Source organism: Grammomys surdaster, unplaced genomic scaffold (genome assembly GCF_004785775.1).
Source record: "Grammomys surdaster isolate TR1022 unplaced genomic scaffold, NIH_TR_1.0 208, whole genome shotgun sequence".
Lineage (NCBI taxonomy): Eukaryota > Metazoa > Chordata > Mammalia > Rodentia > Muridae > Grammomys > Grammomys surdaster.
Genome location: NW_021604653.1, coordinates 4,140,160 through 4,154,245, shown reverse-complemented (window position 1 = coordinate 4,154,245; position 14,086 = coordinate 4,140,160). Strand labels below are relative to the sequence as shown.

The 14,086-nt window shown below is 39.2% G+C and overlaps 1 protein-coding gene across 5 annotated transcripts in view; it reads right to left on the bottom strand.

Moving 5' to 3' along the window:
* Dpp10 (dipeptidyl peptidase like 10) overlaps positions 1–14,086 on the bottom strand; it is a 1,453,779-nt gene that overhangs the window by 546,058 nt on the left and 893,635 nt on the right. For 3 of the 5 annotated variants that reach the window (XM_028771467.1, XM_028771466.1, XM_028771465.1), the window contains exon 2: positions 3,029–3,143. In XM_028771467.1, the coding sequence (XP_028627300.1) occupies positions 3,029–3,143 (115 nt within the window). Of the gene's footprint in view, positions 1–3,028; positions 3,146–4,459; positions 4,497–14,086 lie in introns of those variants that run through there. The other 2 variants (XM_028771468.1, XM_028771469.1) reach the window with 1 other exon arrangement.

Sequence of the window (14,086 nt, the reverse complement as noted above, 5' to 3'; positions counted from 1 at the left end):
TATATATATTACAATCACTAAGTTAGTTTGAAAAAACCTGAGTGACTCACCAAAGGAAATTAGTAGAATCAGATTGAAAGTATTAATTCAAAAGAAACACAGAAATTGTGGAACCAGGTTTTTTTTTCTGCATCTGGGGAATAGACATGCATTCAAGACAGCAAAAGCAAATGGTTCATTTTTTGTAATTATGCTCAAATTCTTATGTTTAAGTGAAACACCATCTGAACAGAAGCTCATCTTCCTGGAGCGGAGCTTCTTGGCACACTGCAGTCACTTATTAGTGCCATCACATTGCTCAATTACACCAAACCACAGATGCACGAGTCAGGCTGTGAGGGGGAGGCTCCGTGGAGCAAGCCGGGTGAGCCAGCTCTTTCCAGGAAATAGGGTTTTCTCTCTTAGTTCTTCAATTACCTTTTCTCTTCTTCCCTCCCTGGCTCGTGTCCTTCCTTCCTTTCGCAAACTCTCCAAAGGATGAATCAAAATATCAACTATTTATTTTTGGTAGTTTACATATTTTGGAAGTCAATGTTTTTATAAAGATGGAATATTTCACCAAGTCTCCCATTGGAGTGATTGATAACTGTCATTTGTGTAATTAGTCACTATAATTACATGAGTAAATGACTCTGAAATGGAACCCCTGTTAATCACATTTTGTTTAATGAGAAATAAGTTCACTGTCTTTACAGAGCTTAGATAATGGTGAAGCTGGTGGCGGGGGAGCTCATGTGTTTAAATGTAACACATTTAGCTAGGGTCACAACTTTGTTAAGGTAAGCTCTGGGCTTAATTGAAAGGTCCTGCCTCACTAACAAGGAGAAAAGGGAAGAAGACATTGAATGTCATTCTATGGACTTAAGGACCTAAATCTATTCCAGAAATGAATATATTTGAATAACACTAAGCACACCTGGGTATCTCTTCATTGCAGAAGACAGTGGGCTACAGAAGTGTGTTAGTTTTGTGCCTTTCTGGAAGATAGCTTGGGGAGCCTGTAACCTCTGCCACACTTATTAACCCCTACTAAAGCATAATGTGACTCCAAGGGATTAAAGTAGTGTTCATGGGCAAACTCAGTCCATGAAAACCCTCATATTAAATTATGTGAAGAATCCTGTCCAAAAATTACCGCTGGGGCAATACTCATTGAAATAGTCTATGTTTGTGAAAATATTGACTTCTGAACTTGTAAACTAACAAACATAAATAGTTGATACTTCTTATTTATACTCTGGAGAGATTGAGAAATGAAGGAAGAGAGTCAAAGGGGAGGGAAGAAGAGAGAAAGGTAACTGAAGAAATAGGAGATAAAAAACAATTTCCTGGAAAGTGTTGACTCATGCAGCATGCTCTGTGGTGCCTCCCCTTTACTGATCCCCCATCAGTCTAAGGTGTCAGACAGCAGAAACAAAAATGAAAGAGGAGAAAAAAGGAAAAGATCCCCCACATTCTGATTGCTCTCTTGTGATATTATCTCTACCCTCTCGTATTCTCTATGTCCGTATATCATGTTATCATACACATAAGTACCGTTCAACAAGGCATGCTTTCATCTTCAGCCCACAGTGAAAGCCAAAAGGAATGATCACTCCAGTTACTGCATTTCCAAAGGATCACAGAAACAACTCAGTTAATACTGAGGACAACTTTGTTACCAAATTCAAACGGATCTTCTCTCATAAGAGTTTGTTCCTTTGGGGTCTTATGTATCTTGAGCTAGCATCAGCCTATGTAGCCACAAATGACTGTGTACTTCTAACCTTTGCACATCTAACCTCAGCTGCAAGGATTACGGCTCTATACGACCATGCTCCATTTACATAGTGCTGGGTGTTAGATCCAAGATCTCATGCACGCTATTGGAGTGCTTTTCTAACTGAACTACAGTTGCAGGCTGTGGGAAAAAACACAGGAGGGGTGGCTGTGGCCCACGCCGCAGCATCCTATGGGCCGGCGCTGAGGAGGCCAGAAGAGGGCAAAGGAGTTCCGGAGGTTTTCCCAGGGGTAGGCGGGTTCCCACATACACAAGAAGGTCTGCGGTTCCAGAGGCTGGAAGCTTGTTGTCAGCAGGCCCCAAAAGACACGTGAACTGGGTTTCCAAAGAGTAGCTTTATTGTCCATGATGGGAAAGTTGGATCTGGATGTGAGTGCGCCCCCCTCCACCCAACCTGGGGAGAGCTGGTTTATATAGAGGGTGGGAAGGAGGAGGGACCAGGGAGGAATAACTTAATTATCTAGGCCCCCGGCCTTATTAGTATGTAAATCTCTTGAGGCAGAGGCCTATTAGCCACACTCTCTACCTGTGTCTGTGACTGATGGTACAGGTTAAATGGAGATGAGAACGAGTGTCAGGGCCCTGGGTTCTGGGGGCGTGGCCAAACACCTGCAGTCTCGGGGTTCCAGGCCTGTGCCAACCCAAGATGCCCTTCTACAGCCCGACAGCAGGCCCCATTTTTCCCTTTGTATTTGAGAATGCCATACAAGTGACATTTATATAAATACTTATGCATAATACATAAAATTTTTGGTTTGGCTTCTTGCACTTAGCTTTGGGCAGCCCCATTAGTTTGAATATTTTGTGTACACTGGGCATTTACTCATTGCTTTGTTGAATACTATTTTATTACATATTTGTTCATGCATTATCTACTTGAAGGATATATGGATTCATTTCTAGTTTGGGGTGATTCCTAATAAAATTACTATAAATTATGGGGTGTAAAAATGAGTCACATGACAGATAATTTTTAAACAAAAAAATTTATCTTTAAATAGTAATGGAGACCATGAATCTTCTTAGTTTCCTTGTTTATTTATTTTATGTTCCAGCTTCCTCCTATATTCCCACATAATATTCAAGCTACAAATATGACGATGTCATTAGGCAAAGTATCTAATTGTGCTTTTAAAACTTCCAGCCTTTATTAATCTGCCCAAAGAAACAACATGCCACTACCATCTTAAAGTATCATGAACATATCCAGTATAACAGCATTCAAACAGAGCAACTGAAATGGATTACCTGGTGTTAACAGGATGACGGACATTGTGATGAGTGAGCATACTACCAAGATCACCAGCAGGGCAATGGCAATTCCCTTCCAGTTTCTTTGTGGAGGGCTGTTACTTCCCAGTTCCTGCAGAGACAGAGACGGAGTTTTGTAATTATACATGCTCCAGGAGAAATACGTTCTTAAAGGAAAGATTCAGCCTGGGCATGATCACAGTTTGAAAGCTGATTAGAATCAGCTTTCTCTTCAGTAACTTCCTTAATTATTCAAAGGTGCATGGATTGTAAATGGATGGATAGATATATTTTGGGGAATATAATCTATTTTCTTTACCAGAGAAGGTAATAGAACTTTATACATTCTGTCTTGGTGTAAATGAAACTCTATTACATTAACAGTGGGTAAAGGACTCTACGAAGGTGCTGTGGAACAACGATGTCTTCTTGCCCTTCCAATCATTACAATGGAAACTATCACAAAGAACTAAATATACTTTTATCCCGAAGAACTGTCAGCTGCTCTTCTAAATGTATGAGGAAAAAATTGGAAACAAGAAAATGCTACACAATATCCTTTACCATCAAACAGTGCACATTTTTTTTCAACAAAGCAGGTTTTTTCAGAATAGTTTTCCTACCATTCATTAAAAAAACAAAAAACAAACAAAAACAAACAAAAAAAAAAACAAACAAAACAAAACTCATAGTGGGGCAGAAGAGATGGCTCAGTGGTTAAGAGCACTGACTGCTTTTCCAGAGGTCCTGAGTTCAATTCCCAGTAACCACATGGTGGCTCACAACCATCTGCAATGGGATCTGATGCCCTCTTCTGGTGTGTCTGAAGAGAGCTACAATGTATTCATATAAATAAAGTAAATAAGTGAATAAATAAAAAAGAATAACCTTTAAAAAAAGAAAAAGACCACAGTGTAGTAGCTAAATTAAACATCTTTCTGTATCAATGACTGAATATACTCTCTCACTGGGCAGTGCGCAGATGTTGGCAGGGAGGTAAGATTGACAGGCTAAGGCACAGCTGAACCCCTCTCACATTGCAAATGCTTGAGCTACTCAGTTTTCAACAGACCTATGTTTCACCTTGCTGACTGGAAATGTACAAGCTTCACTTTGAAAGTCTGCAATACAAAGGTTTGAAATGAATCTCAGCTTTTCATTGAAATAATTTTATATGGCATGGAACCTGGAACTGGAGAGATAGCTCAGGGTTTAAGAGTAGATAATGCTCTTGTAAATGACCCCAGTTCGATTCCCAGCACCTACTTAGGCAGTCTGCAACCACCTGTAACTCCAGTTCCAGGAGCTCCATTGCTCCTTCTGGATTCTGGATTCTGCTGTCACCTGTACTATATACACATACTCCCATGGACATTCTCTCTCTCTCTCTCTCTCTCTCTCTCTCTCTCTCTCTCTCTCTCTTTCCTTCCCTCCCTCCCTCCCTCTCTTTCTTCTTCTCTCTCATTCTTACATGCGCATGCACACACATACACACACACAAATCTTTAAAAATATCCTATAGACACTGATTCTCAGTGATTACTGTGATTACAGTCTTGAATTCAGTCATAAACACACTCAGTGTTAACAGCTGAGACCAAGAGAAATAAACTCACAGAAAGTGACGTACGGTTAGTTGTTCTCCTTTTCATGGCAACCACCCTAACAATAGTCACTTTGTGTTTCATTCTGATGGAAAATTACAGTGACTTTCCATATACCTCTTCAAATTATGCTTGTTTTATTTGTGTGTGTGTTTGAATGTTGTACATGTACCTGCAATGCATGTGTGTGGATGGATGATTCACATGCCTCCAACATCTAAATGTGGAGGCCAAAGTAAGTCATTAGATGTGTCTCAGTCTGTTACTCTCTTCTCATTGCTTTTAGACAGGGTTTCTCACTGAGCCTGGTATTGGCAAATTCTTTCTTTTTTCTTCTCTTTTCTTTTCCTTTTCTTTTCTTTTTCTTATTCTTTTCTTTCCTTTTTTTTCTAAGCTGGTGGCTAAAAGCTCCAGTCATCCTCTTGTCTCTGTCTCCCAAGTCACATACGTTAAGTCACATATGCACATACTCTGCTATTTATCTGGGGCTGTGAATCTGACTCAGGATCCCATGCTAGGTGTCCTCTGTTCATAGTGATCTCCCTATCCTTAATCTATACTCATTCTCTAACTTCTGTCTTTCTACTAGGCATATGAGAATTTTTATTCATTGTTTTACTTATATCAAGTGAGCCGTTTATACAGCATTCATTTTAGAGTATCTGACACAAACTAAAGATGAAGACAGATGACAAACTCTTCCCTGGAATGGAGTATTCACAGAGACTTTTTAGAGGTCATCTACTGCAGCGGTTCTTAACTTGTGGAACATGATCCCTTTTGGGTTACATATCAGATATCTTGCATATCAGATACTTATATTACAGTTCCATAACACTGGCAAAATTATAGTTACGAAGTAGCAAAGAAATAATTTTATAGTTGGGAGGTCACCACAACATGAGGAAGTATATTAAAGGTTCTCAGCATTAGGAAGGTTAGGAATCACTAACCTACTGAAAAAGTTATAGTGATGATAGGTAACTCTCTGATAATGCCTTCATGCTCCACAAAAGCCAGTGACAGGAGTGGTCACTGGTATGAATCAAAACAGCAAATACCCTCAGAGTTGACAAATGTGCATCTCAAAGACCAGCGGATAAGGTTGGATGGATGGTTCAGTCGATAAAGTACTTCTCTTGAAGCAAGAAGATAGAAAATCTGCATTTGATCCAGAGTATTCATATAATATGAGAAGCTAGGAAGAGAGGTATCCTCTTAAAATTTTAGTTTTGGAAATTGGGAGACAGGTTGATCCTGGAGCTTGCTTGCCAGCTGCTTTTGCTAAATCATTGAGTCATAGGCCAGCAAGAGATTCTGTCATAATGAAACAAGGTGAACTTTATCTTTATGAATGACAATAGATATAATAGATGTTTTCCTCTGTCTGTGCATACATGTGTACCCACATAAAATGCACCTAATCACATATCAATGGGCACATACACACACACACAAACGTGCGCGCAAAGAGAGAGACAGACAGACAGACAGAGACACAGAGAGAGACAGAGAGAGAGACAGAGAGAGAGACAGAGAGACAGAGAGAGAGAGAGATCTTTAAAAAGCATTTTCTTTAACCACATGTCTGAGAAAATAGAGTTCTTTTTAAAGACATTATTCTTGTTTAAACAGATATGCTACTACTTGGGGCTTAAAGACTGAACATTTATCCCACTGACTCTTCAGCCTGCTTCTGAACAGTCACCAGCTGTCCCCAAACAAAACTCCTTGCCTTTTATCTCTTCCCTGTATTTACATTAGTGCTCCATTAACCTTCCTACATGCTTAATTCTGCAAATACAAACATGGCATTTCCTACAAACTAACCCAATAAAACTCCAAATCATTTCAAATGGGGCAACAGATTGTCCCAACTCATTCCCTCTTGGGTAGCTGAATATTTTGAATTATTCTGATTTGAGTTGTTTCTATTATATTCATGCTGTTCATATTTTCAACTGCAAATAGTTTCAAGGATGATTGGTCACAAGTAGTCCAAGGATAAGTATACTGAGTTACATAGATTTAACACATTTGTGATTCCTCACATGGAGCACCAAAATGTAGTTGGTTTGAATATATTAATGATAAACTCAGAATCAATAATAATGTTTGGCTTCACATTAAAGAAAGAAATTCAAACCCTCCCTGGTGCTGTTTAACTAAAAACAGCTGAGATTTGAATTCTTTATTTTACTTTCCCAGTGTCTTCCATTGTCCCTGCCTGTCTGTTTTACGAGTCTGAATCTGTGCCTATCTGAAGGCTTTCTTCTGAATCTGTCTCTGTGTCTCTGTGTATGCCCCTACCAAAGGGCTTCAATCTGTCTTTATTGAGCAGCACAGAAAGTATCACACAGGGAAGAAATGAAATACTTTATGGCTATCATTAACAGAAATGCAAGGAATTAAGTTACTGACTACAGCTGACTACAGCTGACTACAGCTGACTCCAACTAACCCAGGCAACAAACAGAATTACAAACATCACTGTGTATCAAGCAACATCTGTTCATTTTATAAGATGTTTTCAACCTGTATTTTATGTTTTCAACCAAACCTAACACACTTACAAATACACATGCATTGCTCTCTGCATCATGGGGCATAGCAGAGTACACATCTTAGAATTACAGCAATGAATTTGCATAGTTTGTAACAGTTGATTACATAGAATCCAATATATCAAAGATGGTTTTTCCACTGTTCTCTTAAAAGTAGGTTTAATAAACTATCTGAGTATACAGTAGTCTGAAGTCTCATGTAATCTCAAGGTATATTAACTGTGGCTAGGAGGTCCAGAAAATATCCCCAGTCTCTTAAAATTAAAGAGCTATTTTCATAATAATGTATTGCTTTACTGAACAATCTGAAAACATCATTAAAAGAATCTAAAATAATTAACTCCTGTAAGTTAAGTTGTCTTCTGACCCGCAAATACATACCATGGAACATGGACAGACAGATGATCAGACAAAAACAATGCACATACAAACACATGCAAGCATGTGCATGCACACACACATATTGTAATGAAAACAATATATAAGTAAATACAATTTACTTATACATTTTATATTTTCTATATAGTTTCATATCGTAGAGACAACATAGTAACTACCATAAAGCTCAATTCATTGAGAGTATTTATAAGGGATAGTTAGAATATGTTTACCTAGATCTAGCTTGATAAACTTCAAAGACAAGACTCTGACAGCTAGCCAAATTTCCAAAAAGAATATTCTGTAGCATTTCACAAAATGTCTGAAGTGGTTGTAGGGTTCAGAGTTTGAGTGCATCACACAAGGTGCACTGGAGAAGACATTAAATTATGACAGATGTCCAATCAGCATAGCACATATTCAACAGTTTGCCAACTGCCAATACAATACTAGGATACATGTGAAACTACACACTCTGCTGTAGGAAATGAGGAATGTCCCTAATTTCTTCAAATTTGTATGAGGTAACCATTTTGCATAGTCAACATATATGGAAACAGGGTGGTGAAAGCTATGGGGTAGTGCAGGATTTGAAGCCAATACATATCCAGAGGTCTAAGTCAGAGAAGTTCCTTTTAAATGGAATCTATAAAAAAAATATTTGTATGTTTAGAAATTCCAATGGTTTATGTTGTTCCTTTGAAAGAAAATGATTGACATAATTTTGTTAGTCTAGACCAATAACTAAACAGAAATTAAAATAGTGCTCAAAGAAATATCAAAATAAAGACTTAATGTTTCTTAAAAACATTTATTTGTGTGTATGTTTGTGTGTGTCTCTGTGTGTGTGCGTACGTGTGTGTGTGTGTGTGTGTGTATGTGTATATTCACAATAGCTCAAGTGTAAAGGTCAGAGGACAACTTTGGACTTGGTTTTCTTCTTTCACCCTATATGTATGTGTGGGGGGACACAGACGCCATGATGCCGTGAAGGGCAGAAAACATCCTACAGAAGTCAGTTCTCCTCTTAGCCCTTAGGTGTCCTGGCAACAAAACTTAGCAGCAAGCTCCTTTTCCCACAGAAAATTATTACCCTCCTTGGATTATAGATTGTATCTACTAATTTTGGCATTCTTTTAAATATTTCTAGAATACTGAAACTTCTTGGGTGTGGTAAGAGAAATTGAACTCACAGCTAGAAGTTCCAAGGGCCAGTGTGATGGCTCAGTGAGTAAAGGCAGTTATTGTCAGATCTGCTTTGTTAGTTCAATCCCTATGACCTAAAGGATGGGAGCAGAGAACCCATTCCTGGGCACTATTCTGACTTACATATGTGCACTGTGACACGTGTGCGTTAATCCTCATGTGTGCACGCATGCATGCACACCCATATAGACACATAAACACACACACAGAAACACACATACACACACTGAAAAACAAGTGAAAAATAAGTCTGTGTAACAGAAAGATAAAAACAATCAAATCTAAAAGTGGGAATGAAGCCAACTAAGAGAATTGGCTACGTGTTTTCAACCTGTAGCGTAAGAATAAAGAAATAAAATACAATACAATGCCAAAAACCTAAAATATGACATTTTTGCAATTTTTATAACAAAGTTTTATAATTTGTGAGTGAATTCTTTTGATGATAATATTATGTGTGAAAATACATTGTATTAAAAATATTTTTTCATTAAAAACGGTTAAAAAAATAAAAAGGTTAAATACCCTATTTTCTTCAAAGATAGAACAATTAGAAACCAGTAGCAGTTAACAGACTGCTTTAGGCCTTTGTAAGCGCACAGATAGCCAAAGCCAGATAGTGGATGGCCAATCCAAAAAAAAAAGTAAAAGAGATTTAGGGTGAAAACTAAATTTTAAAGAAAAAAAATTACACAGAGACAGTTGCACAGATGGAGATGGATCTCCAGCTGACAGACAGTTCATCTCAGGAGCATCTCTGTGCAGTATACAGAATGCTGGAGGAGAACTGAGTACATGGCTAAGTGGGTAGAGCCCTTGTTTGCTTTATGGGAAGCCCTAAGATTCATCTGTAGCATTGCATAAACAGGGCATAGTAGCACAGACCTGTAGTCCCCAAATTTAGGAGGTGGAGACATGAGGATCAGGTGCAAGAACTCATTCTCAATTATATAGCCAGATAGAGGACATCCTGAGCTCAACATGATCTTGTCTCCAAAAGAAAAAGGAAGAAGAAGAGAAGAAGGAATAAGAAGACTAGAAGCATGACCTATTTACAGACTAGGACATTATCCCTATATTTCTGGTTTAGTTATCCAGCATACATGGCTAATGCATTAGACAGTTTAATTTAATTAATTTACTCTTTAAAAGTATGTATGTATGTGTTTTATATATAAGTGTCTATCGGAGTGCATGCATGCAGGCAAGCATAGAGGCCTGAGGAGAGTGTTGAATCCCCTGGAACTGGAGGTACAGGTAGTTGTCAGGCATCTGATATGGGTGCAGATGTCAAGTCTACTGCATGACATGCCCTTTAAATGTTATGCCATTTCTCCAGTCTATACATTTTACTTTTGAATGTGAACAGAGTATAAAAATAATCTTCTACCATGCTTTCTAAAAATTCTAGAGTGAAGCTGCCTTCGTTTTTTTCTTCAAAGCACAGCCCAATATGGGGTATCCCTTGTGCCTACTAATATCTATTAAACAAACCACAAGAAGCTTATTTTGTATTTCATAGTTACTTTCAAGTTACTTTCAGAATTTATTTCCAAATTCTTTTTAAAAACTTCTTTAAAAAGTGAGCAAGCAAGCTCACCTGAGTTCAGATTATCCACATTTAATATGGAATATTTGTTATGAGAGAACACAGAAACCCCAGTGCCTGGCCTCCCTACCAGTCAGTCCACTAATCATTACTTGTATGAATTAAAATATGTCTTTTACTTATTTTTAAGCATCAAACGAGTATATCAGCATGGGGCCAATTTATGTCATTGGATATTATGTGATGTAGCCAATATGTCACAGAGTCCACACTTTTTTCTTTCTTGCTTATCTTTTTTTATTTTTTATTAGATATTTTCTTTATTTACATTTCAACTGTTATCCCCTTTCCTGGTTTCCCTTCTGAAAACTCCCTATGCCTTCCCCCTCCCCCTGCATTTATGAGGGTGTTCCCCCAACCACTCACCCACTCCTTCCCTGTCCTGGCATTCCCATACACTGGGGAATTGAGCCTTCACAGGACCAAGGCCCTTTCCTCCCACTGATGGCTGACAAGGCCATCCTCTGCTAGATAAGTGGCTGGAGCCACAGGTTGCTCCATGTGTACTATTTGGTTGATGATATAGTCCCTGGGAGCTCTGGGGGTTCTGGTTGGTTGATATTGTTGTTCTTCCTATGGGGCTGTAAACCCCTTCAGTCCTTTCTCTAACTCTTCTATTGGGGACCAATGCTCAGTCCAATGGTTGGCTGTGAGCATCTGCTTCTGTATTTGTCAGGCTCTGGCTGAAGGATCCTGTCAACAAGCACTTCTTGGCATCCCCAATAGTGTCTGGTTTTGAGAACTGTATATGGGATGGATCACACTTCTTGCTTAAAACTCCTACATGTAGTACATGTTGTTCACATGCAAAATAGTTTGTATTGTGTATAATTTCTTCTAGCTTTTCACAAAATGATGTAGTGAAAGGGTTTGTGAAGCTCTTTAGTCTGTCAGTTTAAGTTCTGTAGTCATATCTGTCCATTTTAAAGAAAGAAATAGTGGTCCTGGGGAGGTCCAACCAACAACTGACCAAAGCAGAGGTGGATGCTTGGAGCTAACCATCAGGTTGAACTCAGAGAACCAGGTGGGGGCGCTGGCAGAAGGACTGGAGGAATGGAGGGGGACTACAACCCTATTGGAAGACCAAGGTAGGCTAGCCTGACCACCCAGTTCTCCCAGAGACTACACTACCAACCAAGAGTGAACTTAAAGGGGAATTGGCTCCAGACACGTATGTAGCAGAGAATGGCCTTGCCTGACAGCAGTGGGAGGGTAGGCCGTTGGTCTCAGGGAGGTTTTTTGCCCCAGAGTAGGGGGATGCTGGAGCAGTGGGGCAGGAGAGTGTGAGTGGGTGGGGGAGCACTCTCATACAGTCAAAAGGGAGGGGAGAGGGCAGATGTGGGTTGAAGGAGAGGCAGAAGGGTAACTGGGAAGTGGGATATCATAGAATGGGGTGTTGGTGAAGGGAGTAACCAGGATATCACTTGAGATGTAAACAAATGGAATGATTAATGAAAAAAATTTTTTAAAAAAGAAAGAAATAGCGGCTGCATTGAATTGTACTTAAAGATTAATTTTCATCAAGGCAGGGAAAGTAGATCCTTTGAAATGGAGAATTTAATACATTTTTCAATCCAAAGTAAACATTGGTTTTTGAAGTCTGAGTTTGACTCAGGCTACTGGTAGGCTTCTTTACACTCTCCTTAATGAAGAATGTAAGAAATAAGTCTAGATGGAAAAGAAGGAATAGGGAAAGGGGAGGAGGGAGGGAGAAAACACAGGGGACATGGAGGTAGGGGCTACCGAGGAGCTTGTTGTCATTATATAACATGCACTCTAGAGGAATAGTAACAGTTCTTTAAACCTGAAAGGAGCCTTCAAAGGCCCTGAAGGGGATGAGAAGGAAGAGGAATGGTGTCAACTAGCCTCAGACCCCAAGAGCTGAGAAATCGAGTCACCAACTAAAGAGCATACACCTGCTGAACTGAGGCCCCACCCCTGGGACATATGTAGCAGAAGGCTGCATCCTTCTGTATCAGTGAGAGAGGATGCACCTTATCTTGCAGAGATTTGGTTCTCAGGGATAGGGGTAGGGGGAATACAGAGGGTGGGAATCTCTCAGAGTCAAAGGGGAGAGGGTTGGGTGAGGGACACTGAGAGGGAGGGACCAGGAGCTTGGGCAGCTTTTGGGATGTAAATAAATAAATTAATTAAAAAAACATGAAAAGATGGAAATACATTTTAAATACTCAACTCTATGGAGTATGATATTAAGTATGAAAGGAATTCGGAGAAGCGAGGTCCCTAGTGGAGTTCAGTGTGAAGTGTGGTAAAGATCACATCTGTTCTCATCCTCCCTTAGTAAAAGGAAGGGAAGAGGGGGAGTGTGAGAAGTAGTTTAATGTCACCCCAGCTGGAGCATCCCCACCTTGTGTTGTCTTTCTAAGGTAATGTTCAATGTGTTTCCTTTTCTGCTAGTAAGTTAAAGGTTGTAATTGCCCAGGAGTAAAATTAAAATCCCAAACAAAGTTTAAGCAAGACAAGACTGCTCAAGATGGCCAAGGATCCCTGAAGCTCCAAGCTGAGTTCAAGGCTGGCATTATTAATTTGCTCTTCATAAGAGAACTGACCTTTAGATGGTGCTGAGAATCTGGGGACAGGAGTTGGAAGTGAACCTGATCTCAACTTAACTAACTGTGCTTCTTCTCTACCATCACAGTTTGCAAGCCAAGACCTTCCGGGTTGCATCTGACCTTAAGAACTTGGCATTTGCTCCTATGCAGAGGGACCAGTCAGATGCAACCAGGTCTACAAAAGAGTTTGTAGCTTTCTTGGGAGTCAGAAAAAATTAAAAGGGAGAGCTTATTTTATAACTCAAAAATTGTTTCCACATACATTTACCTATGAAACATCAACGAGTTTAACTCTGGAACAAATCAGACATAGTATACTTTAAAGCTAAATATTCCACCCAAAGACAAAATTTCAATGCTGCCTTTTAGAAAGGAGAAATTACACTTAGGATATATGTGAGACCTTAGGACTGATGTAGAATGGGTAAAGAAATTATGTACCCTGAGGAGGGAGCTAAAGATAAGGTACAAATTTTATATCTTTTCCTCCAAGCGGGGAGGGGACAGAAGCAGAAATTAATGAAATGGCACAGAACAGATACTAAATGTGCTTTTAATTATTTTTATTGCTTTTGCTATTAAAATGTTAATCAGTTCCGTGCAGGTATTTAAAAAGGAAGAAAATTTCAAATTACACTTCTCCTCTACAGATCAGCATCCCATGATCCTTTAGGTTAAAGTTTTATATTTTATGTTCACTTGCCTCCAACTCTGATCACCTTCAACTCTAACACATAAATAACACATAAGTGCACTCATTGTACAATTAAGAACAAAGAACATTACAGAGGCCTTTATTTAAATCTAGAATAAAATAGTTCTCTGTCTATTTTTCAGAAATTCCATGGACCAGGAAAAATTAAATAAATGCAAGGTGAGTTTCACTTTCTCTTGTAAGTATGCAGCACACATCGTGTATGCTCTGCTTAGAGGAGTCTCCCTCTAGCTAAAATGTTTTGTATGGTGAAGTCAGGCAAGGAGTAGCCTCAAAGCCAGTCAATGTTTCCATTCATGGATTGAAAAGAGCCTTCTTTTTCCCCATTCTCTGTGAATAGAGTAGCCAGAATTCTCAACAGTCCCTAGAATGTCCCCTCAACACTACAATTTAAAAATCGATTGCC